Here is a 26,488-nt window from a genome sequence, read left to right as displayed (position 1 = left end):
TGATACGAGAACGGATCGCCTGGCTGTATAGCCCAGGCGCGCCTGCTGGGCTCTCCTCGGTGACGCGCAAGAGTGAGACGTCATCAAAAAACTCCCTCCTCTGTTTAGCTGATGAAAACGAAAATCTTAAAACGTTCATAAATCGCGATCTAAATCATCCCGTCTTTTTCTGAAAAAAGATCCTGTGTTAGACGGCGCTCCACGGTCCAGTCGCTAGTCTCGATAGATTTATTCTTGTCTCCCGTTGTTGTCGATCGACTCTAAAGTGCTGTGGCTATTGTTAGCTGCTACACAACATCATGAACTTCCGGCCGGTCCGTCCGGAAAAGGCGTCCGTGTTTATAAATCGACTGGGCGCATGAATGTAATGGATTAAATAGTACACACAGTGACACACAGCCTATCCACCTGGAGGACACAATGACATGTTAACACACAGCCTATCCACCTGCAGGACACCTGTAGAAGTCCATCTGGTCTAGCTGGGGGTAGTAGGACTGACCTGTAGAAGTCCATCTGGTCTAGCTGGGGGTAGTAGGACTGACCTGTAGAAGTCCATCTGGTCTAGCTGGGGGTAGTAGGACTGACCTGTAGAAGTCCATCTGGTCTAGCTGGGGGTAGTAGGACTGACCTGTAGAAGTCCATCTGGTCTAGCTGGGGGTAGTAGGACTGACCTGTAGAAGTCCATCTGGTCTAGCTGGGGGTAGTAGGACTCGATCATCTTCTGCTGCTCGTTGAGATAGATGGTGAAGTTGACCAGAGACGCTTCCACTGGAAACATCTTGGAGAAACCGATGATCTCTGCGCCTATCTTATCCAGCATGCCTTTCACTCCTGCATGTTTACACGGACAGACAGACAGACAGACAGACAGACAGACAGACAGACAGACAGACAGGTCAAGGTCAAGGTCAAGGCAAACCTGATTGTACACAAGGGAAATCTGTCTTGGGGTTTCACTAGTACGGAAGTGCTATTTCACCGTGGCTGGAGTGGGTTGGGCTGGGTGAGTTCTATTTCACCGTGGCTGGAGTGGGTTGGGCTGGGTGAGTTCTATTTCACCGTGGCTGGAGTGGGTTGGGCTGGGTGAGTTCTGGAGTGGGTTGGGCTGGGTGAGTTCTGGAGTGGGTCGGGCTGGGTGAGTTCTGGAGTGGGTCGGGCTGGGTGAGTTCTGGAGTGGGTTGGGCTGGGTGAGTTGGGCTGGAGTGGGTTGGGCTGGGTGAGTTGGGCTGGAGTGGGTTGGGCTGGGTGAGTTCTGGAGTGGGTTGGGCTGGGTGAGTTCTGGAGTGGGGGTCGGGCTGGGTGAGTTCTGGAGTGGGTTGGGCTGGGTGAGTTCTGGAGTGGGGGTCGGGCTGGGTGAGTTCTGGAGTGGGTCGGGCTGGGTGAGTTCTGGAGTGGGTCGGGCTGGGTGAGTTCGGAGTGGGTTGGGCTGGGTGAGTTCTGGAGTGGGTTGGGCTGGGTGAGTTCTGGAGTGGGTTGGGCTGGGTGAGTTCTGGAGTGGGTCGGGCTGGGTGAGTTCTGGAGTGGGTCGGGCTGGGTGAGTTCTGGAGTGGGTCGGGCTGGGTGAGTTCGGAGTGGGTTGGGCTGGGTGAGTTCTGGAGTGGGTTGGGCTGGGTGAGTTCTGGAGTGGGTTGGGCTGGTTGAGTTCTGGAGTGGGTTGGGCTGGGTGAGTTCTGGAGTGGGTTGGGCTGGGTGAGTTCTGGAGTGGGTTGGGCTGGGTGAGTTCTGGAGTGGGTTGGGCTGGGTGAGTTCTGGAGTGGGTTGGGCTGGTTGAGTTCTGGAGTGGGTTGGGCTGGGTGAGTTCTGGAGTGGGTCGGGCTGGGTGAGTTCTGGAGTGGGTCGGGCTGGGTGAGTTCTGGAGTGGGTTGGGCTGGGTGAGTTCTGGAGTGGGTTGGGCTGGGTGAGTTCTGGAGTGGGTTGGGCTGGGTGAGTTCTGGAGTGGGTTGGGCTGGTTGAGTTCTGGAGTGGGTTGGGCTGGGTGAGTTCTGGAGTGGGTTGGGCTGGGTGAGTTCTGGAGTGGGTCGGGCTGGGTGAGTTCTGGAGTGGGTCGGGCTGGGTGAGTTCTGTTGTGGGTTGGGCTGGGTGAGTTCTGGAGTGGGTTGGGCTGGGTGAGTTCGGAGTGGGTTGGGCTGGGTGAGTTCTGTTGTGGGTTGGGCTGGGTGAGTTCTGGAGTGGGTTGGGCTGGGTGAGTTCTGGAGTGGGTTGGGCTGGGTGAGTTCTGGAGTGGGTCGGGCTGGGTGAGTTCTGGAGTGGGTCGGGCTGGGTGAGTTCTGGAGTGGGTTGGGCTGGGTGAGTTCTGGAGTGGGTCGGGCTGGGTGAGTTCTGGAGTGGGTTGGGCTGGGTGAGTTCTGGAGTGGGTTGGGCTGGGTGAGTTCTGGAGTGGGTTGGGCTGGGTGAGTTCTGGAGTGGGTCGAGCTGGGTGAGTTCTGGAGTGGGTCGGGCTGGGTGAGTTCTGGAGTGGGTTGGGCTGGGTGAGTTCTGGAGTGGGTCGGGCTGGGTGAGTTCTGGAGTGGGTTGGGCTGGGTGAGTTCTGGAGTGGGTCGGGCTGGGTGAGTTCTGGAGTGGGTTGGGCTGGGTGAGTTCTGGAGTGGGTCGGGCTGGGTGAGTTCTGGAGTGGGTCGGGCTGGGTGAGTTCTGGAGTGGGTTGGGCTGGGTGAGTTCTGGAGTGGGTTGGGCTGGGTGAGTTCTGGAGTGGGTCGGGCTGGGTGAGTTCTGGAGTGGGTTGGGCTGGGTGAGTTCTGGAGTGGGTCGGGCTGGGTGAGTTCTGGAGTGGGTCGGGCTGGGTGAGTTCTGGAGTGGGTCGCGCTGGGTGAGTTCTGGAGTGGGTTGGGCTGGGTGAGTTCTGGAGTGGGTCGGGCTGGGTGAGTTCTGGAGTGGGTCGGGCTGGGTGAGTTCTGGAGTGGGTCGGGCTGGGTGAGTTCTGGAGTGGGTCGGGCTGGGTGAGTTCTGGAGTGGGTCGGGCTGGGTGAGTTCTGGAGTGGGTCGGGCTGGGTGAGTTCTGGAGTGGGTCGGGCTGGGTGAGTTCTGGAGTGGGTCGGGCTGGGTGAGTTCTGGAGTGGGTCGGGCTGGGTGAGTTCTGGAGTGGGTCGGGCTGGGTGAGTTCTGGAGTGGGTCGGGCTGGGTGAGTTCTGGAGTGGGTTGGGCTGGGTGAGTTCTGGAGTGGGTCGGGCTGGGTGAGTTCTGGAGTGGGTTGGGCTGGGTGAGTTCTGGAGTGGGTTGGGCTGGGTGAGTTCTGGAGTGGGTTGGGCTGGGTGAGTTCTGGAGTGGGTTGGGCTGGGTGAGTTCTGGAGTAGGTCGGGCTGGGTGAGTTCTGGAGTGGGTTGGGCTGGGTGAGTTCTGGAGTGGGTCGGGCTGGGTGAGTTCTGGAGTGGGTTGGGCTGGGTGAGTTCTGGAGTGGGTCGGGCTGGGTGAGTTCTGGAGTGGGTTGGGCTGGGTGAGTTCTGGAGTGGGTCGGGCTGGGTGAGTTCTGGAGTGGGTCGGGCTGGGTGAGTTCTGGAGTGGGTTGGGCTGGGTGAGTTCTGGAGTGGGTCGGGCTGGGTGAGTTCTGGAGTGGGTCGGGCTGGGTGAGTTCTGGAGTGGGTCGGGCTGGGTGAGTTCTGGAGTGGGTCGGGCTGGGTGAGTTCTGGAGTGGGTCGGGCTGGGTGAGTTGGGCTGGGTGAGTTCTGGAGTGGGTCGGGCTGGGTGAGTTGGGCTGGGTGAGTTCTGGAGTGGGTCGGGCTGGGTGAGTTCTGGAGTGGGTCGGGCTGGGTGAGTTCTGGAGTGGGTTGGGCTGGGTGAGTTCTGGAGTGGGTCGGGCTGGGTGAGTTCTGGAGTGGGTCGGGCTGGGTGAGTTGGGCTGGGTGAGTTCTGGAGTGGGTCGGGCTGGGTGAGTTGGGCTGGGTGAGTTCTGGAGTGGGTCGGGCTGGGTGAGTTCTGGAGTGGGTCGGGCTGGGTGAGTTCTGGAGTGGGTTGGGCTGGGTGAGTTCTGGAGTGGGTCGGGCTGGGTGAGTTCTGGAGTGGGTTGGGCTGGGTGAGTTCTGGAGTGGGTCAGGCTGGGTGAGTTCTGGAGTGGGTTGGGCTGGAGTGGGTCGGGCTGGGTGAGTTCTGGAGTGGGTCGGGCTGGGTGAGTTCTGGAGTGGGTCAGGCTGGGTGAGTTCTGGAGTGGGTTGGGCTGGAGTGGGTCGGGCTGGGTGAGTTCTGGAGTGGGTCGGGCTGGGTGAGTTCTGGAGTGGGTCGGGCTGGGTGAGTTCGGGTATGACATTATTTACTATTCTGTCCATATCGGGTTACAACTCGGACGGGGCTGAGTCGGCTCTGCCAAACTTCGCAACGCTCGACACGGCCCCTCACGGCCCCTCACGGCCCCTCACGGCCCCTCACGGGAGACACACGGTGGTGTCTCCTGTGGCTCAAGTTCGGTAGAGACGGCGCCCCTCCGTCATTGTCTATGGGGAGGATTTCAGTGTCATATGTACGGATTTTGGGGTTTTCCAGGCGTGTATGTACGCCCGATAACAGAATTGCAATTCCGTACATATTTACGTATTTCTGTGGGTAAGGGAGACAGTGTAGGAGACCAGACAGTACGAAGGCTGAGAGGGAGACAGTGTAGGAGAGACAGACAGTAGGAAAGACGACGAGGTAGAGAGGAGAAAGGGGCAAGGGAGGATTATGTAAAGAAAGGAAAGGAAAGGAAAGGAAAGGAAACAGCCAGAGTCAACACTTACGGGGCAGAGCTGTGGTTCCATCAGCATGTTTACAGATCAGAGATCAGAGAGAGAATGATTTACACATGGAGGTCACACAGTTCACCAACTGGTGGACTGTGCACGTACTGTACGCACGAGCGCACGCACACACACGCACGCACGCACACACGCACGCACCCACACGCACACGCACACACACAGTAGTACACACCTGCCACAATGTTCTTGGTCTGCTCTTTAACTAGTCGTGGCGTGTCATTGAAGGATGTGTATCCCTGGAGAGAGAGAGAGAGAGAGAGAGAGAGAGAGAGAGAGAGAGAGAGAAATTAATCAATTTACAGTAGAAGGCAAATTTAAAAAAAATGATTATAGATGATATGATATAGGAACAAAGACTTGACGCGACAGATACAAGGGAGTGATATAGGAACAAAGACTTGATGCGACAGATACAAGGGAGTGATTGATGAGGAGATAAAGAGTTATGGTGTAAACAAACCTTCTGGACGATGTTACTGAGGTCTGTTTTCAACACAGCATTTATATTGGACAGCTGTTCATTCACATCTGGGAGCTGAGAGAGAGAGAGAGAGAGAGAGAGAGAGAGAAAGAGAGAGAGAGAGATGTCATTTAGCTCAGTGATTCTTAACCAGTGGGCCGGTGCCCTCTGGTGGACCGTGAGGGTATTGCAAGCTTGTAGATTTTAGGTTAATGTGGTTAAAAGCTATAAGGGTGACATAGACCGTCCTCCTCAGGTCTAAACGGGTTAATCTCCCTCCATTACCCGCGAGAAGTCGGCGTTGACGCCCAGCTGTCCGAGGGTGGAGCGGATGGCGCTGCAGGTGGGCGACACGGCCCCGTGGGTGCAGGCCGGGTCCGACAGCGTGTTGGAGAGGGAGGCGCGCTCGCCACCCAGGCTGCTCTGCAGCCTCGCCGTGCCCTCCTGCAGCACCTCCAGCGACGAGCTGATGCTCTCCAGAGCCTCCTTGGTCTCCCGCATGGCTGCGTGGGGCGGGGGAGGAGGAGGAGGGGGAGGTGGAGGAGGAGGCGCAGGAGGAGGTGGAGGAGGAGGAGGTGGTGGACGAGGAGGTGGAGGAGGAGGTGGAGGTGGAGGAGGAGGCGCAGGAGGAGGTGGAGGGGGAGGAGGTGGTGGACGAGGAGGTGGAGGAGGAGGTGGAGGATTAAAGGTGGAGGTGAAGAGGAAGATGGAAAAACGTGTTAAAATGTTTTTGTTCATGTTTGCCCCTCGTAAACCGTGCACACACACTGCACACGCACGTCACATGAGTGGTGGAAAGTAACTATAATTAAGTACATTTACTTAGTATAATTATAAAAAGTATTTGTACTTTGCTTGAGTATTTCCAATTTCCCACACTTTTACTTCTACTCCACTTCATGATTTCGGATCCAAATATTGTACTTTTACTCATACATTACCCACTTCAGCCCTATATAGATGTCCGAGCGGATCTACAAGCTCACAACGTGTCACTCACATCGTTTGCAGATATGCTATTTTACGAAGATTTGAACATTAATTTGAAAACTTGAAATATGGAACATTCTGCATAATGAGTACTTTCTATTTTTGGTACTTTAAGTACATTTTGATGCCAATACGTTGAATGAATTTCGAATTCCGCACTTTTACTAACTAAAATAGAGTATTTCTATATTGCAGTATTGATACTTAAGTAAAAACGTAAGTACTTTTTCCACCACTGCGTCACATACACAACATTTGTGCACGTGCACATGTCATGCACGTGCACAAATAACATACACATCAAAAGGAGAACAGTACAACACAGTATCGTACAACGACACGTCGACACCAGTGGTTCTCAAAGTGGGTTCCTTGAGGGGGTTCCAAAGGGTCCCCAGCAAAATGTGTTAATATAGAATTTAAAAAGAAATCCCCACTTTATTCTGTATTTATTAAAAAAAATAGACAAACTACAAACTCACAATGCATTGCAGAGTGAACAATTTTTGTAGATCAGCTATTTACGAAATATTCTGGGGGAAAAAATGTGGAAAAAGATCTTTTCAGATGGGGGTCTGTGGGGCCAAATGCATATACATTTGTGGGTCCTTGGTGTTAGCATTATGTTATGCTTTAGCTATTGAAAAATAGCAGATCTACAAGCTCGTAGGTCTGCGATTTTTGAAAAAAATCGAAGAACGACTGACATAGAAACATAGCTTTTTCAGAAAACTGTCAGGATTTAGAAGATATTTTTAGAATCTGATCTCAGGTCAAAATGGGATAAACATGTTTGAGAACCACTGCAATACACCATGCTGCACCACAACCACAGTGCACATCACAACACCCACGGCTTCTATTGAGAAACACAAGAGGCTCTTTCTTTGACACCAGCCTGTTACCTTTGATGGCATTCTCAACTTTTCCTTCACAGAAACAAAATGTTTAAAGAGAACAACAAAACAACAATGAATGGAGCTGCAGAAACAAACTGTATTGCGGGTAACAAATGTGTTTATCATTAGCAAAATAATACATCTCAATTAACTGCAGCCATAAACTATATGTAAACTAAGACCCCTTTTCCACCCGTTGGTTCCCAATGGGAACCAGTTCAGTTCTTTTTGGTTCTTAGTCCATGAGCCAGAGCTCCAAAATGTTCATTATGAATTGAGTGGGAAAAACTAGACCTAAATGAAATTGTTTATAGGATCAATATAAGTAAATTCATATAACCCTTCCACAGTAGTAGCCTTTTCATATTTTAAATTTTTTGCATATTTTCCTATATAATGCCTCATTTGCACAATGTTTTAATTTGTAATACAATAAATCATTGTCTTCGTGTAAGTAATCAACTGGGGAAGTTTCATGGTGATAACAATCAAATCAAAAGTAGGTATGGTTTTGCCCACTCAATTCATAATTAACGTTCTGGTTCATGATCTAAGAACCAAAAAGAACTGAACCGGTTCCCATTGGGAACCAACGGGTGGAAAAGGGGTCTTTAATGTCATACTGACAACACTCGGGGACCATCTTGACCAAGCGTCAGATGCTCGTCTCACCTCCTGCCATGCGGAGAGCCGTGTCCAGCGAGGGAACCACCTCTCTCTCCAGCTGACTCTGAATGCGACCGCCCAGCAGCGGTCCGATGTCTGACACGCCACACAGAGACGACAGGCAAAACAGGACGAGAGGAGCGGAGCGGAGAGAGGGAACGGATGGTGAAAGATGAGTGAACAGGAGCGGAGAGAGGGAACGGATGGTGAAAGATGAGTGAACAGGAGCGGAGAGAGGGAACGGATGGTGAAAGATGAGTGAACAGGAGCGGAGAGAGGGAACGGATGGTGAAAGATGAGTGAACAGGAGCGGAGAGAGGGAACGGATGGTGAAAGATGAGTGAACAGGAGGGGCGAGAGGGAACGGATGGTGAAAGATGAGTGAACAGGAGCGGAGAGAGGGAACGGATGGTGAAAGATGAGTGAACAGGAGGGGCGAGAGGGAACGGATGGTGAAAGATGAGTGAACAGGAGCGGAGAGAGGGAACGGATGGTGAAAGATGAGTGAACAGGAGGGGCGAGAGGGAACGGATGGTGAAAGATGAGTGAACAGGAGCGGAGAGAGGGAACGGATGGTGAAAGATGAGTGAACAGGAGCGGAGAGAGGGAACGGATGGTGAAAGATGAGTGAACAGGAGGGGCGAGAGGGAACGGATGGTGAAAGATGAGTGAACAGGAGCGGAGAGAGGGAACGGATGGTGAAAGATGAGTGAACAGGAGCGGAGAGAGGGAACGGATGGTGAAAGATGAGTGAACAGGAGCGGAGAGAGGGAACGGATGGTGAAAGATGAGTGAACAGGAGCGGAGAGAGGGAACGGATGGTGAAAGATGAGTGAACAGGAGGGGCGAGAGGGAACGGATGGTGAAAGATGAGTGAACAGGAGCGGAGAGAGGGAACGGATGGTGAAAGATGAGTGAACAGGAGCGGAGAGAGGGAACGGATGGTGAAAGATGAGTGAACAGGAGCGGAGAGAGGGAACGGATGGTGAAAGATGAGTGAACAGGAGCGGAGAGAGGGAACGGATGGTGAAAGATGAGTGAACAGGAGGGGCGAGAGGGAACGGATGGTGAAAGATGAGTGAACAGGTGGGAAGGAGGCAAAGTACAAACATGTAAACCTAGATACTTTGGTATTGCCATTCACTATGGTGAATGGCAAGAATAGCCAATCTACAAGCTCACAACACATCACATTACAGCTATTTTGACTATTTGTGGCTATTTTTGTTATTTAGAAGGGGGGAAAAATCACACTCGTGTGAAGTGAGGGGCGCTCCTATCATCATACATCATCACATTCCGGCCAATCACTTTTGGCGTTCTCACTTTTCTGTCCTCACTTTTTTATCCTCACATTCCGTGCTCAGCCAATCATATCATCGCTATGGGGTACACACAAGCACACAAAGTTGGGCATAGGAGGGGCTAGCGCCCCTCAAAAACATGCCCAAACACTAGGAGACTAGGTTTAATGTGGTTCAAATTCATTCACAATATTCACCATTGTGAATGTAAGCTCAAAGTGAATGTTAGCTCACCCTGAGTTGCGTTGTGAGCTTGTTGTAGATTGGCTATTTTCATCAAAGAGATTCGCCGTAAAGGGAAAAGGGAGCAGACCAAATACAGAGCATGGCTATACCATAATAAGTATCAAATATAAAGGGTTTATAACCACTTCAACGTCCATATTCTGGGGGGAAGACTAGCCAAAAATAGTTGCGATGCATTGTGAGCTTGTATAGATTTCTCGGCTATTTCTGGCGAAGAGATGCCTGGTGTGTAGACGAAAAAAAAGTGGTCAAAGTACAGTTATAACCCAAGTCCAGTGGTCTAAAATGGCAGGGTTTAAGTGGTTACGTATAGTGACCATTTGATGTGTGTCGCCGGGTGGTGATACTCACTGTCCAGGTCTGACAGCACTTTGTTCTTGGCTGTGGTGTACTGAGATGTCAGGTACTCAATTTGCTGTGAACAGGGAAGACAAGAGGGACATCAATGACCTAATTATAACCTAATTATAACTATTCACTAGTTGAGTTGTAGCACATTCTAATTATATTTATTTTTTGCTATTTTAGTTATTATCTAGTAGTACATTGGAAATTATTTTTCTGTATGTTCACTCACTGTTACCTCCTGCTATGTCAACGCCCAGCCCCAACAAATGGCAATCTGTTAAACTCAACTCAATGTGTTTCATCCTTTTGACAAATATATGTACACATACAGTTACATTCAATGTTCTGATGAATTGAATATGAAGGACCCCAATTGAACCAAGACATAGGCTTTCTTGGCGTCTAAATCCGTAGATCTTGTATTGAACTGTACTTTCCTGTTAAAGGGATCGTGACATAAAAAATATATTTTTCTTATTTTATTTTTTTAGATTTTCTGAGCTCAATTGCACCCAAAAAACCTGAACTTTTAACATTCAGTAGATTTTCTGTGGTCTGTTTTTTTTTGGCTCAAACAAGTGCTCTGATTTTCCTGTGGACTGTGATGTAAGACGAGTCCACAAATCCCATATATGACATAACAATTTGCCAGCAGATGCCACTGTTTTCACTGTTTTGCCTGCAGTTTTTGCAGCTCAAAGGGCTCCAGAACACACAGAGAAAACCCCAGACCACAGAAAATCCACTGAATGTTCAAAGTTCAGGTTGTGTGGGTGTAATTGAGGTCATAAAACCTAAAAAAAAAGAAGAAAAAAAAGAAAAATGAAAATGAAACCTTTAATAAAGTATACAATCAATCATACATGTTAGATGCATGATCAATCAATAATTGTGTATACGCACACACACGTATACATCACTCCAATAAAGGCATTGAAATGTGTGTGTGCTCGTCATAACGGTGGTCAGGCGGGGAAAGTGGGTGCCCCCCCCGCCCCCCAGTGCGGGAGCACACTCGCCTATTAGTTTGCATTGCTCAGTGCGCTATTTCCGAACGCGCCCATTGTGTCAGTGGGTGCTTCAGCCCTCAAGCACCCCCGGACTCGACGCCGCTGCCGGTGGGGTGTTGAAATGTATGTGTGCTCCGTGCTGGTCATACCGGTGGGGTGTTGTTAGCGAAGGTCTTCAGGTCTCTCAGGTTGGTGTTGATCAGTCTTCGGGTGCTCTTCACCTGAGTGCTGACGTTGTGGTTGGCAGCATAGGCTATCAGAACCCCCACACTGAAACACGCACGCACGCACACACGCACACGCACACGCACACACACACACACACACACACACACACACACACACACACACACACACACACACACACACACACACACACACACAGTTAGTAAGGTAGACAGATGCGATAACCAATGCTGACCAGCAGAGGGCAGCATTTCTCTAAAAAGATAGTTTATCTCTAGAAGAAAAGTCTCTTCTGTCTGTTCTGTCTTTCTCCATCTCTCCATCCATCCATCCATCCATCGTCCACCACAAATGATCATTTAGCTTTGATTCTGATATGAACACTTGTGTTGATGAGAGATGTAATGTATTCAATCACAAACAAATGATTCTGTTTTTGCCATTTCCAATAATGTTTTTTGGATCATCACTGGTTTACCTAGGTATACCTAGTACAGTATACCTAGTACAGTATACCTAGTACAGTATACCTGTCACAAGGATCATCACTGGTTTACCTAGTACAGTATACCTGTCACAAGGAGATTCCTGTTTGATACCCAATAAAATCACATCACATACGCCCCCTTTAATCACTTATGACACCAGCTGCAGTTAGAAAATGGATCAATGTTTAATTGTTTTCACCAAATGAAGGCTAATATTGATGATTATGAATATTGAATAATGGATATTGTCACATTTTAGCCGTGGCTGTGTATGACCAATTCAAAGGATGTTCTGAATAACAGCTGACGGGTTTGACTGGACGCTCAGCCTTCCACTGACAATAACAACACTGGCTTTCATGTCCACAATAGAGCTACTATATCACTGTTTCACTGCTCTGGGAACAGCCCTGATGGAATGAGACAGAGACAGAGAGAGAGAGAGAGAGAGAGAGAGAGAGAGAGAGACAGAGAGAGAGAGAGAGAGAGAGAGAGAGAGAGAACCTGATAGGAGAGCGAGAGAGAGACAGACAGAGAACCTGATAGGAGAGCGAGAGCGAGAGAGAGAGAGAGGTGGACAGCTGCTGAGGTTGAATGAATACAACCGGACCAGACAAACATCATCATCATCATCATCATTTCATCACATTTTGTGTGTGTGAGTGTATGTGCTTGTGCGCATGCATGCGTCTTTCGGGTCATGCACGTTTGTACACTTTTTCATTGGCGTGCACGCTTGCACATGTGCGCACGTACCGGTACATGTGCGGCTTTGTGTGTGTGTGTGTGTGTGTGTGTGTGTGTGTGTGTGTGTGTGTGTGTGTGTGTGTGTGTGTGTGCGGCTTTGTGTGTGTGTGTGTGTGTGTGTGTGTGTGTGTGTGTGTGTGTGTGTGTGTGTGTGTGTGTGTGTGATGGGACTGCCCTCGTGCACACAGAGGGTTCTCTCAGTGCCAGCCAACAGTATCAATAACAGCTAACCGCTCAGCACTGCACTGCACTGTACACCGCTCATTCCCTTCTGCCTCTCTATCACAACACACTGCACTGTACACCGCTCATTCCCTTCTGCCTCTCTATCACAACACACTGCACTGTACACCGCTCATTCCCTTCTGCCTCTCTATCACAACACACTGCACTGTACACCGCTCATTCCCTTCTGCCTCTCTATCACAACACACTGCACTGTACACCGCTCATTCCCTTCTGCCTCTCTATCACAACACACTGCACTGTACACCGCTCATTCCCTTCTGCCTCTCTATCACAACACACTGCACTGTACACCGCTCATTCCCTTCTGCCTCTCTATCACAACACACTGCACTGTACACCGCTCATTCCCTTCTGCCTCTCTATCACAACACACTGCACTGTACACCGCTCATTCCCTTCTGCCTCTCTATCACAACACACTGCACTGTACACCGCTCATTCCCTTCTGCCTCTCTATCACAACACACTGCACTGTACACCGCTCATTCCCTTCTGCCTCTCTATCACAACACACTGCACTGTACACCGCTCATTCCCTTCTGCCTCTCTATCACAACACACTGCACTGTACACCGCTTATTCCCTTCTGCCTCTCTATCACAACACACTGCACTGTACACCGCTCACTCCCTTCTGCCTCTCTATCACAACACACTGCACTGTACACCGCTCATTCCCTTCTGCCTCTCTATCACAACACACTGCACTGTACACCGCTCACTCCCTTCTGCCTCTCTATCACAACACACTGCACTGTACACCGCTCACTCCCTTCTGCCTCTCTATCACAACACACTGCACTGTACACCGCTCATTCCCTTCTGCCTCTCTATCACAACACACTGCACTGTACACCGCTCATTCCCTTCTGCCTCTCTATCACAACACACTGCACTGCGAGCTCGGGTGGTGCAGTGGTGAAGTAGCTGCTCACCACCGCGGAGGTTGTGGGTTCGAATCCACCGTAGTCGAGCGTCCGTACGAACACAATTGGCCCGTGTTCAGGGCCAATTGTGTATTTTTGTATACGAGGTACTCTCCGCCAAAGTGGCCGATTGGAAAGGAGAGAAATAAATAAATAAAACAAAGTACGTGACTGACCATGCATGTATAAAGCTCACCAAAGTGCCCTTGAGCAAGACCACTGAACCCTTATGGCAGATTTATATATTTATCCCGGGCTCCCCCAGATTACTGTCAAAGTGCCCTTGAGCAAGACCACTGAACCCTTATGGCAGATTTATATATTTATCCCGGGCTCCCCCAGATTACTGTCAAAGTGTCCTAGAGCAAGACTCTGAACCCATAATTGCTCCTGATGAGCAGGTTGGTGGCTTGCATGTTTTCCTCCGGCATCGTTGTGTGAATGAATGGGAGACTGCGATGCACAATCTATGTAAAGCGCTTTGGATAAAAGCGCTATAAAAATGCACCAATTACCATTTAATTGTATAGTATATTACAGTAGTGTCACGCACCGAAAATAGCTGATCTACAAGCTCACACGTGACTGTGTGAGCTAGTAAAGAGCATATATCAGGAATTTCGCAAGTCCTTTTGGAAAGTCAATTCAGCTGAATCCCCACCAAAAAAAAGCAAACACGATCATGACTTACGTCAGGGGTGGGCAACTGGTGGCCCGGGGGCCACATGCGGCCCCCACCTTCACTTAATGTGGCCCTCAGGTTAATGTCAGAATACTGATATAAAATTGGTTGCATGCAAACATGAACCACTTTAATTAGTATCTAAATTAGTAGCTCAATGCTCAACACAAGTATAATTAAAGGCATTTGAAATTACATAAAAATGTAAATTTTCAGGATTCCAATTCAAATATAGAAACAAATAATTCAAGATTTCAATTCGAAAAATAGCCGATCTACAAGCTGAAAACGTGTCGCGCTGCGACACGTTTTGAGCTTGTAGATCGGCTATTTTTGCTACGACAATAATATATGGCCCTCTGGAATGAGTGTGGAAATATAGTGGCCCTCTCCATCGTCAAAGTTGCCCACCCCTGACTTACGTGATGAAGACGGAGGTGGCGACCAGCGAGGCGGTGTAGAAGTGACTTACGTGATGAAGACGGAGGTGGCGACCAGCGAGGCGGTGTAGAAGTGACTTACGTGATGAAGACGGAGGTGGCGACCAGCGAGGCGGTGTAGAAGTGACTTACGTGATGAAGACGGAGGTGGCGACCAGCGAGGCGGTGTAGAAGTGACTTACGTGATGAAGACGGAGGTGGCGACCAGCGAGGCGGTGTAGAAGCCGCGCTGGCAGTCGGCGTTCTTCCTCTGCCTCTGGTGCATCTCGCCGCCGCAGTTGTCGCAGCAGCGGCACAGACAGAAGCACGTGGCGACGATGGGCACGAGCAGCAGGAACAGCACGCCCACCGTCCCGCACACGATGAAGCCCACCTCGTAGTACACGGCCTGTCACACCGGGGGGACGAGGGGGGGGGACGGGGGACGGGACGGGACGGGGGGTTCAGTGTTGTTTAGGACAGTGGTTCCCAAACTTTTCAGCCCGTGTGACCCAAAACAGAAATTTGATAATTCGCCCGCCGGGACCCAAACTAGTGAAAATAGCAGAGCTTCGCGCCACGTTGTGAGCTGGTAGATCGGCTATTTTCACGGATATTTGTTCTAATTTATGGATTTTTTTTTAGATTTCTTCATGACATTACTGAAAAAAAGAATTGGATTTTGTTATTAATTCAAACAAAAAGTTTTGCTTTTCTGGGAATGTTTTTTTTTTTTTTTTTTTTTTTACAATGACACATAACAATGTGTCCGCGACCCACAAATGGGTCCCAATGGACCCACTGTTTGGGAACCAGCGGTTTAGGACCTTTTCAAAGCTTCACTCGGACATTATGGGACCCGAATGGAAACGAGACGGCAAGGCCTTTCCTCGGTGCTGTCCTTTTGGACCCTCCTGTGCTTTGACTGTACCCTGTACTGTTTGCATTAGATTGTCGAATACAATTATCAATCAATCAATCACTAACTAGACGTTTAGCCACTAGATGTTGACCCTTTACAGCACCCGACCTGTGTTTCATAAGGTTTGTTATTTCCCTGGTGGGTCTATTGACCATTTGCAGACCGCGGCCATCTTGCCATCAGAGTTTGGAAGCACTCGTTTTCAGTAAAGCAATGTCCTGCTGCCTCCTGCATTATGTGCAAAATTCAAAACAGGTGGTAGGCAGGGCAGTCGAGTGATATCTAACGAGCACTTCCAAACTGCAACACTTAGAAAAAGAATCACCTGCAAGGACCGAAAGTAGCTCATAACATGTCTGCAGTAGATTTTTATGAAACAAACACTTTGAGGATATAATGAGGATAATTCAAGCTGTTCGTACGGGTTGCAATGTTGGTGAGTATGACGTTGTGTAATACAATCAGATACTGTAGGACTTTTCTGTTTGGATGAATGGGCTGTAATGGGAAGTCGCACTTTGTTAGCACCTTTCCATTAACATATTATGGTAAGATGGCCGCGGTGTGCACATGGTCCATAAGGCAGTAAAGTACTGTAGTAGTCTGCAACACAGTTATGCGGCAGGCTGCCGCTGGATAAAATGACTGTCATTAGCATACGCCTTACAGAGATAGTCACTCAAAAATGACTATCATATACTTGTATTTCACACATGTTTGAAAGCTCTGTGATTTTCTTTCTATTTCATTATACGTTTTCATTCAAAATTTATATCTATATAGGCTATACGCCTAGATTTATACTACAATAATCTTGTCAGTCAGCAAGCAACAGTTGTACTATGGAGAATAAAAGAGGCCTCATGATGTACAGTATTTAGACAATTAGTGACACAGATGTAGTATGATGATGTTACGGTACTGTCTACCATGATATGAATGTTATGATGATGTTACGGTACTGTCTACCATGATATGAATGTTATGATGATGTTACGGTACTGTCTACCATGATATGAATGTTATGATGATGTTACGGTACTGTCTACCATGATATGAATGTTATGATGATGTTACGGTACTGTCTACCATGATATGAATGTTATGATGATGTTACGGTACTGTCTACCATGATATGAATGTTATGATGATGTTACGGTACTGTCTACCATGATATGAATGTTATGATGATGTTACGGTACTGTCTACCATGATATGAATGTTATGATGATGTTACGGTACCGTCTACCATGATATGAATGTTATGATGATGTTACGGAACTGTCTACCATGATATGAATGTTATGATGATGTTACGGTACCGTCTACCATGATATGAATGTTATGATGATGTTACGGTACTGTCTACCATGATATGAATGTTATGATGATGTTACGGTACTGTCTACCATGATATGAATGTTATGATGATGTTACGGAACTGTCTACCATGATATGAATGTTATGATGATGTTACGGAACTGTCTACCATGATATGAATGCTGTGGAGGTGTTTTACCTGCAGTAACAGGACCACGTTCTCCGGCTGGATGCATAGGCACAGGCACACGCACACACACGCGCACACGCGCACACACGCGCACACGCGCACACGCGCACACGCACACACGCACACACACACACACACACACACACACACACACAGCCGTGTGGAGAGACAGAGGCAATTAAAACAAGGTCAGTGTCTCAGGAGATTAATAGTTGGTAGCAAACAGGAGGCTCTATTATACAGTAATATAACAGTGGTTCTTAACCCATTTTGGTGTTAGCATTATGTTATGCTTTAGCTATTGAAAAATAGCAGATCTACAAGCTCATAGCGCACCACCGAGTGGCGCGCTACGAGCTTGTAGGTCTGCTATTTTTGAAAAATCAAAGAACGACTGACATAGAAACATAGCTTTTTCAGAAAACTGTCAGGATGTAGAAGGCATTTTTAGAATCTGATCTCAGGTCAAAATGGGTTAAAGTGGGACCATGAGGAGAGACCTTGAGGAGGGGGTTCCAGGAGGTCCCTATAGTGGGACCATGAGGAGAGACCTTGAGGAGGGGGTTCCAGGAGGTCCCTATAGTGGGACCATGAGGAGAGACCTTGAGGAGGGGGTTCCAGGAGGTCCCTATAGTGGGACCATGAGGAGAGACCTTGAGGAGGGGGTTCAAGGAGGTCCCTATAGTGGGATCATGAGGAGAGACCTTGAGGAGGGGGTTCCAGGAGGTCCCTATAGTGGGACCATGAGGAGAGACCTTGAGGAGGGGGTTCCAGGAGGACCCTATAGTGGGACCATGAGGAGAGACCTTGAGGAGGCCAAATGAGTATAGCATCAGCTTTAACACTTCAAACCTATATACATCAGCCGATGTACAAGCGACACGTGGCACATTGTGAGCATGCAGTTCTGTTACTTTCCAGACAATCTTTTAACTTCATTGAAAAATGCGGAATATTTTTTAACATTTTATAAATACGCAAAATCTCTGTCCGTCTGTGTATGTTCATGTATGTCGAGAACCGTCCGGCCGACTTAAAAGTCGCCGCTCATGTCACAGACGACCGGAGGGAGTGCCGTGCGCGCTGGGCATGCCCATATATGAGACCAACCAACTTCAAAGGAGATTAAGAGTTGGTAGCAAACAGGAGGCTCTATTATACAGTATAACAGTGGTTCTTAACCCATTTTGGTGTTAGCATTATGTTATGCTTTAGCTATTGAAAAATAGCAGATCTACAAGCTCATAGCGCGCCACCGAGTGGCGCGCTACGAGCTTGTAGATCTGCTATTTTTGAAAAATCAAAGAACGACTGACATAGAAACAGAGGGATGGCGTGCCCGGCAATGGGATGATCAGAGGGATGGCGTGCCCGGCAATGGGATGATCAGAGGGATGGCGTGCCCGGCAATGGGAGGATCAGAGGGATGGCGTGCCCGGCAATGGGAGGATCAGAGGGATGGCGTGCCCGGCAATGGGAGGATCAGAGGGATGGCGTGCCCGGCAATGGGAGGATCAGAGGGATGGCGTGCCCGGCGATGGGAGGATCAGAGGGATGGCGTGCCCGGCGATGGGAGGATCAGAGGGATGGCGTGCCCGGCGATGGGAGGATCAGAGGGATGGCGTGCCCGGCGATGGGAGGATCAGAGGGATGGCGTGCCCGGCAATGGGAGGATCAGAGGGATGGCGTGCCCGGCGATGGGAGGATCAGAGGGATGGCGTGCCCGGCGATGGGAGGATCAGAGGGATGGCGTGCCCGGCAATGGGAGGATCAGAGGGATGGCGTGCCCGGCGATGGGAGGATCAGAGGGATTGCGGAGCGGTCTTGATACCGGAAGGTCGCCAGTTCGAATCAGCGGTCCGACATTCAAATTACCACCGCTAAAGTGCCCTTGAGCAAGGCATTGAACCACTACCATGAAATGTTCTATGAGCAGGGCCTGGCTGGAAACAAGTTCTTGAGCTTAGCCCAGATACCCTGGGTAAATATAGTAGCTTTGCTTTGTACTGTCAAACCTTTTAATAAAGTATTCAATCAATCAATCAATCAATCCAAGTTGAGATGACACCTACCTTCCTCCATTCTTCTAGTTTGATTCCCCCCATGTTCTGTTGTACCACTTTGACTATCAGATCTGGGGGGAAAAGAGAGGAAAAGTAGCAATTAGGAGAAATAGATTTCTTTCCCATATTACTGTATTAAGGATGACATCATTTTAAGACAATTATGCAGCTCATATATGAATGTTCCACATAATTATGGTTAACTAATATATTTCTTGTAGCCTATTATTCTGTTATAATGCAACATAACATACAATATTCACAGTTCTAGTAAAGCAGGGTAGATGGATAGATGGGGTGCATACTTAGTTTAGACTAGTCATTGGTTAGACATGCGTTAAGGGATGGATAGATGGATGGATACTTAGATGGATAGATGGATAGATGGTAAATGGTGCATTTATACAGCGCCTTTATCCAAGGCGCTTTACAGAGATTGTGCATCACATTCACCCATTCACACACACATTCATACACCGATGGCAGCGGAAACCATACAAGGTACCAACTAGCACATCGGGAGCAATTAGCGGTGCAGTGTCTTGCTCAAGGGCCCTTCGACAGTAACTCTGGGGGAGCCCGGGTTTGAACTGGCAACCTTGCGGTTACCATCCAGGCACTCTACCCCTGAACCACCGCCGCCCCTTGATAGATAGATAGATAGATAGATAGATAGATAGATAGATAGATAGATAGATAGATGGATGATTGGTTGTGTCTCAGGCAATGTCTGTCCCCTCTGACCTATGGGATACCTTCTGTCCCCTCTGACCTATGGGATACCTTCTGTCCCCTCTGACCTATGGGATACCTTCTGTCCCCTCTGACCTATGGGATACCTTCTGTCCCCTCTGACCTATGGGATACCTTCTGTCCCCTCTGACCTATGGTATACCTTCTGTCCCCTCTGACCTATGGGATACCTTCCGTCCCCTCTGACCTATGGGATACCTTCCGTCCCCTCTGACCTATGGGATACCTTCTGTCCCCTCTGACCTATGGGATACCTTCTGTCCCCTCTGACCTATGGGATACCTTCTGTCCCCTCTGACCTATGGGATACCTTCTGTCCCCTCTGACCTATGGGATACCTTCTGCTGTCACTTGTGTGCCACAAGACAGAGAGAGAGAGAGAGAGGGAGTGTCGAAGCATGTTTATGTTACTGCATCGTGCATTTGACAATTCTTCTCTCCCTCAAATGTTTTCAGATACATATTTTAGTGCACTGTTGTTTAAGTTTGAAACACGAGTAGTTTGTAGTGCACCGTCCAGACAGTCTTCAGAACAGAGCAGCAGCCCATCATGTGGAGGAACATTGAGCCATATTACACAGGTGAATGAAATCATGATGTAATCACACTTCATTTTAGCTGGCCATTAAGGAGAGGTTCATATCGGTCAGACAAGCTTAACTCAACCTGTAGTCTGACTCACTGATCCTGATCCTACGCACACGCACACGTCGCGCGCACACGCACACACACACACGCACACGCACACGCACACACACACACACACACTCGCACACATGCACGCACGCACGCACGCACAATGGTTTAAAGATATGTTATGTGATTTTCTTTGGCTAAAATAAGTGTTAAATAGCTCTATATTGTGATAGTACTCAATGCTATGAGTGTTTGTTCAGTAACAGGAGTTTGTACAGTATGTCTCTCAATCTTTTTATTAAACATAAAAGGCATTTTCAGGTCAGGATACCGAATTTATCCAATCAGGATGGAGAACTCAGGACTTTCAAGTTGCAAGTGATGACACAGAGAAATGAGCAGACAACATTGGAACAGGAACACTATAAAAAGGAAGCTGATAAAGTGTGTTCCTGTTAGTTGTTTTTGAGTGGTGCAAACCACTCCAACAACTGGCTTTGTTAGTACCCGTGTGTGTTTGTGCCTGTACGGGTGAGCATGGTTGCTATGGTGTGATGTCACTGACATCACCGACATCACGTCTAATGTACAGTAACTATAACAATAAATGTGTAGTTGCACCACTCAGTTCACACGGGTGTGATTTTTTACTAAACTAATCGAAATATATATTTGAGTGGTTTAAGCTTAGGATATAGCCTAGTGTGCACACTAAACAATTATGAAGAAAAATTTGCCTCTGACATTTGGCTCAAAGCAGAACTTAGAATCAATAAGCTGATCAAAGTCCAGAACCCTGTCACATCTCCCATGGAAACATCTAGGTTTCTATCAGATCTGTGTGAGCTCTGTTGAGAACCTATAGGATTCCCAATGAGATGGGTACGGTGGATTCCATTTAACTCTAATCTGGGTACCCATTCGGTTAAAAAACAAAACAAGAAATAGGTGGTGCCTGTCTTAACGGATTGCCTCAATCTTTTTGAAAACGAGAAAACACGACACGAAGTTTGGGACAGTGGTTCCCAAACTTGTTCATGTCAAGGACCCCCAAATCAACATTTATTAGGCCACGGACCCCCCATTTGAAAACATATGCCAGTGACCCCGATAAGGGAGGATTTTTACGGCTCTAGCAGTGATTCCGAAACATATTCATTTCATGGACCCCCCCAGTTTCACACGCATTATGCTACGGACCCCCGATTTAATGGCATTTCTATCTCTGGTACCCCAATTTACATTGTAAAACCACTGTTAATTGAACTCTGAGAGTGTACAAATGGAACAAAATGGACCTGTTAGGATCCGTTTCGTTCCATTTGTACACTCTCTGAGTTACAGAACCATAAGGGTCCATTTGGTTCCTAACTATCTCTAATTGAGCTACACTGTAGGTACCCCCCTGGAACTCCCTCAAGTACCCCCAGGGGTCCCCGCCCAGATCCCACTTTGGGAACCCATGAAGTAAGAAACCAGTGATTTTGGTTAAAGGGTGAAGACAAGGTACAGTTGGAGGCCATCGATATTGTCCTTTTCTTTTTGCTGAGGTTTGCGTGATCTGCGCAAAAGGACAGTTAACCCATTTTGGGCGGGAACCCCTTTTGGTGTTTTAAACATTATGTTATCATTTAGCTATTGAAAAATAGCAGATCTACAAGCTCATAGCGCGCCACCGAGTGGCGCGCTACGAGCTTGTAGGTCTGCTATTTTTGAAAAATCGTGAAAATTTAGAAGGATTTTTAAAAGTGTTGAGGTCAGGCCTAAATGGGTCAAATGATAAGGGACAATATCGGTGGCACCCAACTGTATGTGGCCTGAGCACCGACTACTGTTGCATATTTGCATCCATGACACACATGTCAACAGGTGAGAGGGCAGGTAAGTACACATAGCATGCACACACGCACACGCACACGCACACACACACACACACACACACACACACACACACACACACACACACACACACACACACACACACACACACACACACACCTTTGTATCTATATTTGCGAGCATTTGCTGTCTCTGGACAGGGGGAGGGGGACGGGGTACACAAATTGAACTGTTTTGACTGAACTGCTTGTCTGAATTAAATTGAATAGAGCCTTGACATGTACTGTTTTAAACTACTAATATGTTGAAGCACGTTTTTCTGAATGCAATTATCATTATTATAATTTTTGAGTGGTGTAAACCACTCCTACAACTGGCTTTGTTTGTCTGTCTGTCTGTCTGTCTGTCTGTCTGTCTGTCTGTGCTCAAAAAATGAGCACGGTTGCTATGGTCACCCAGTTCACACGGGCGTGATTTCATTACATCAGACATTACGTCAGACCACAGATGATCAGTCTATATAAGACCTTACACCACTCAGTTCACACGGGTGTGATTTTTTTTCATTATGTCAACATTTTAACAACAAAGTATTAAGTTCATGTGCATGCACAATTTGGACTTGCAATCATGTTGTTCAACTACTCCATATGCAAGAAGACAAGGTTGCAGTGTTAAATTAAATAAAAAATAACAATAATATTTAATGATCTTAGTGTCTACTTTGAAGGTGCAAATGTTTTTTGAAGGTGCAAACGTTCTCAGCTAAATTCACAACATTTACAATAGGCTATATATTCTGGAAGTAAAATCACTGTAATTAACCCTTTCCATTAGTGAAAAGGGAGGTTGGGGATATGGATAATCCTGTCAACCTTTTTCCCGCAAAAGAAAAGGGATACGCCACTTGGGCCTAAACTAAACTAAAGTAAACGCACACGCACGCACACACACACACACACACACACACACACACACACACACACACACACACACACACACACACACACACACACACACACACACTAGTGTGTCTATAGATAAGGAAGGGGGGGGGGGGGTCATTTTTAAGTATGCTAAAACATTTGAAAGCAAATAAAGAGACAGAAAACCTACAAAATAAACACAAGTCTATATCCGAGTTGTGTCTTTGCCACCTGTTGCTCAGCTACTTAGCATTAGCCACCCTGAGTAACTAAGCTTAGACAGCTTAGCTCACTGACCCAGTATAAGAGCCATGGCGAGCTAGCACAGGGGAAATTAACATATTGTAGGGGGTTGAATAAAGCATGACCCCGCCGTCACTATTGGGCGTGATCCGTGATGTTATACTTGGTTGTGAGCCAGCACCAAAAATAGCAGATTTACAAGCTCACAACATATGTCACAAAGATGTTGTGTGTGCAACACCTGCATGCAAATAAGGCTATATAATAACTGGATTTTAGAAGCACCATTCATATACTCGACCAGCGTGTAGGCTACATTTATTTTATTTTATTTTATTTTATTTTATTGGGGGCAGGGGGGGGGGGGGGGGTCTTGGCTAGATGTACCTGTGGCGGGGGAGGGTCTTTAAAAAAAAAGATTATAATCTTTTTATGGCTGAACTTCTAATCCTACTTTGGGAAATAGGACAACGTTGACCATCTCACTTCTACAACAACGCTACCATCTCCCCAATTGTATCACTACAGTACACGTTTAACTTCTACGTCTCAAAATTATAATACTATTCCTACTACTTTAGGAATAGTGTGCACTCCTGGGCCGTACCAGATTTGTGCTATGTTAAAATGTTTCAAAAAATATATATATATTCTAAATGTTTCGCTTCTTTAAAAAGGATTTGTTTGAAAATAGCAGATCTACAAGCTCGGTGTGATGCGACACGTTGTGGTTTAGAGTGCTCATGTGGTCTAATAGGCTTGTTTTCATAGACCTGGTTGCTTATTTCTGTGGCAAAACCTGGCCAAACACCGGTAGCTGCTAGATACCTGTAGGTGCAGCGATATCAGAGCAATAACCCTCTTAATGGGGGTAAATATAGGCTATCCCAATCCTCTACCCTGACCTGCTGCTGGGGATTATACTGCAAGGCGTGGCCCACCGGGCCTTATGCAACCCGACATGACTCTCCCTGCCTTATTACACACCACCACCGCCACCACACCACACAGAGAAATACAATAACTCTTGTCACTCTCTCTTTGTGTCTTAAGGCCAATGGAGGATACGTTCAGTCAGTGACTCTACACACAGAGAACAAAACACAATGGAAATAGGAGAACAACGCTGTGACAAGACGGACTGACATGGATAGCGTTGGCATTTAGCCATGTAGGATATTAGGCACAGGGGATGTTTTATAAGGTCCTTACAATATGTGTGAGATAATAAGACAGCAATGGCCTGTGAGACATCACAAAAAGCCAAACCTGACATCCAGTCGGGCTGTATTCACTGATGACAGACGTTCTCTTTTAACCCAGCATCAGTGTCACTTTAGATTTGAGCTAGAAAGCATTATTTTAAATTTAAAAAAAATAGATTGTTAAGATTTGTGTGAATCTGATATATATTCTTTTAAAGCGAACATTTTTAACTCAAATCTTTGCTTCTGGGGGTCGCTGGAACAAAATATTTTGAGATGGGGTCGTCGGCCACAACATTGATATAAAAAAAAATCACACCCGTGTGAAGTGAGTGGTGCAACTCTGTGTGGGGGTCCCCGGAAGTTCCAGACCCACAGGACCACAGCCAGGGTGCCGGCCCGGTTCCGGCGAGCCGCCCCACGTCAGAAACGGTAGAGAAATTTGAGAGTTACCATGTGGGGGTCTCTGGGGGTCCCCGGGACATCCAGACCCCCAGAAACGCACCCATGGGCCGGGCCAATTCCGGCGAGCCGCCCCACATCCGAAACGGTTGAGAAATGGCCGAGTTACCGTGTGGGGGTCCCTCTACTGTACTGTACTGTTGCTGTACTGTACTGGCACACTCGAAATCATCATATATACAGTTAATATGTGCGTGTGTGTTTGTGTGTGTTAGGTTGCGCACAGGTGGTGAAAAACAACCATGCTATTTTCGTGCTCATACCCAGGCAGGCACCCAGCCAGGCAGCCAGCCACACACATAGCTCCGTAAGGGAGTGGTTGCACCACTCAAAAATTGAGAACCACTGATATAGCAACTTATTACATGGCCTGGTTGAATGCTTGATTCTGATTGGTCAATCGCAGAATTCAGCGGTGTGTTATTTCTTGATAACAGACCGCTCGGCTTAATAACAGACCGCTCCGCTTAATAACAGACCGCTGCCTAATCAAACCCTCGGAGCACCTGGAAGCAGCCGCTTGATTTACTGCTGTTTCCAACATGACAGCCATTTAAACACACACACACACACACACACACTATAGTGACACACAATGTCATTTACAGCTAAACATTTCTCTCAAAAATGTTTTTGAAAACATTTGAGCGAGAAACAGACGACGCAGTACCCGAAAATGGATTCTATTTGATCAACTCACTTCCTTGTTTTCCGACAGTGCTGCAGCTGGGCAGACACCGGCCAGCGCGACACTTATGGAGTACTTTCATTACCGCAAGCAAGGACATATCTCGTTTTGTTGTGTTTCGGGTCAAAAGTTAAGTATTAAGTAGCTATGTAATAAGCGGGATATGGCTGAGTGGTCATTATTTATATATATAAATCAGCCTGTCAGTGATTGCGAACGCAGTGATTGCGAACGCAGTGAGCATTTACTATGAGACCCAGCAGATCATGTCTGTCTGTCTGTCTGTGTGTGTGTGTGTGTGTGTGTGTCACGCTGTAACACCACCCGCCCGCCACCAGAGGGCGCAGCTGTATCACACACAAAAACACACACACATGCACGCACACACACACACACACACACACACACACACACACACACACACACAAACAACTTAACTTAAAAAAAAACGTAACTTAAAAATTAACTTAAAAAAAAACTTAAAAAGAAAAAACTTAAAAAACAACTTAACTTAAAAAAACTTAAAAACTAAAAAAAAACCTTTAAAAAGTACGTAATTTATTCTAATTGTTGTTATTGCAATTTACGAGCTGCGTTCGCTTCCCGCGTTTGCGCGTCTTACTTGTATATCTATACACAATGACCACTAAGCCATACATTATCCCTTACATCCCTTTTCCAGAAAACTGCTAGGATTTAGAAGACATTTTTAGAATCGGCCTCAGGACTTCTTGTGTATTCTATTTTTATTTTAGTCCAGTCCAGTCAATCCTGTCCAGGTTCTTTAATATGGATGTACCGAGTTATGTGATATGAGGATACATGCTGTAAACATACCTAATTATGTACACAGTATTGCATAACAGTGTAAAAAAATCCTATTTTCTAGTATTAC

The 26,488-nt window shown here is 47.5% G+C and overlaps 1 protein-coding gene across 1 annotated transcript in view; it reads right to left on the bottom strand.

The window, feature by feature from the left end:
• The window catches only part of prom1b (prominin 1 b), a gene marked incomplete at both ends in the record, with an annotated part of 61,997 nt that overhangs the window by 22,258 nt on the left and 13,251 nt on the right, over nucleotides 1-26,488 (bottom strand). The window contains 11 exons of the mRNA XM_079498254.1: nucleotides 675-834; nucleotides 4,900-4,963; nucleotides 5,188-5,262; nucleotides 5,473-5,690; nucleotides 7,083-7,106; nucleotides 7,749-7,838; nucleotides 9,644-9,707; nucleotides 10,800-10,920; nucleotides 14,550-14,755; nucleotides 16,788-16,814; nucleotides 18,851-18,912. Coding sequence (XP_079354380.1) covers nucleotides 675-834; nucleotides 4,900-4,963; nucleotides 5,188-5,262; nucleotides 5,473-5,690; nucleotides 7,083-7,106; nucleotides 7,749-7,838; nucleotides 9,644-9,707; nucleotides 10,800-10,920; nucleotides 14,550-14,755; nucleotides 16,788-16,814; nucleotides 18,851-18,912 — 1,111 coding nt within the window. The remainder of the gene's footprint in view (nucleotides 1-674; nucleotides 835-4,899; nucleotides 4,964-5,187; nucleotides 5,263-5,472; nucleotides 5,691-7,082; nucleotides 7,107-7,748; nucleotides 7,839-9,643; nucleotides 9,708-10,799; nucleotides 10,921-14,549; nucleotides 14,756-16,787; nucleotides 16,815-18,850; nucleotides 18,913-26,488) is intronic.

Source organism: Electrona antarctica, assembly GCF_951216825.1.
Source record: "Electrona antarctica genome assembly, chromosome: 4".
NCBI classification, from domain to species: domain Eukaryota; kingdom Metazoa; phylum Chordata; class Actinopteri; order Myctophiformes; family Myctophidae; genus Electrona; species Electrona antarctica.
The sequence above is the reverse complement of the archived record's forward strand: the minus strand, read 5'-3'. Positions and strand labels throughout refer to the sequence as shown.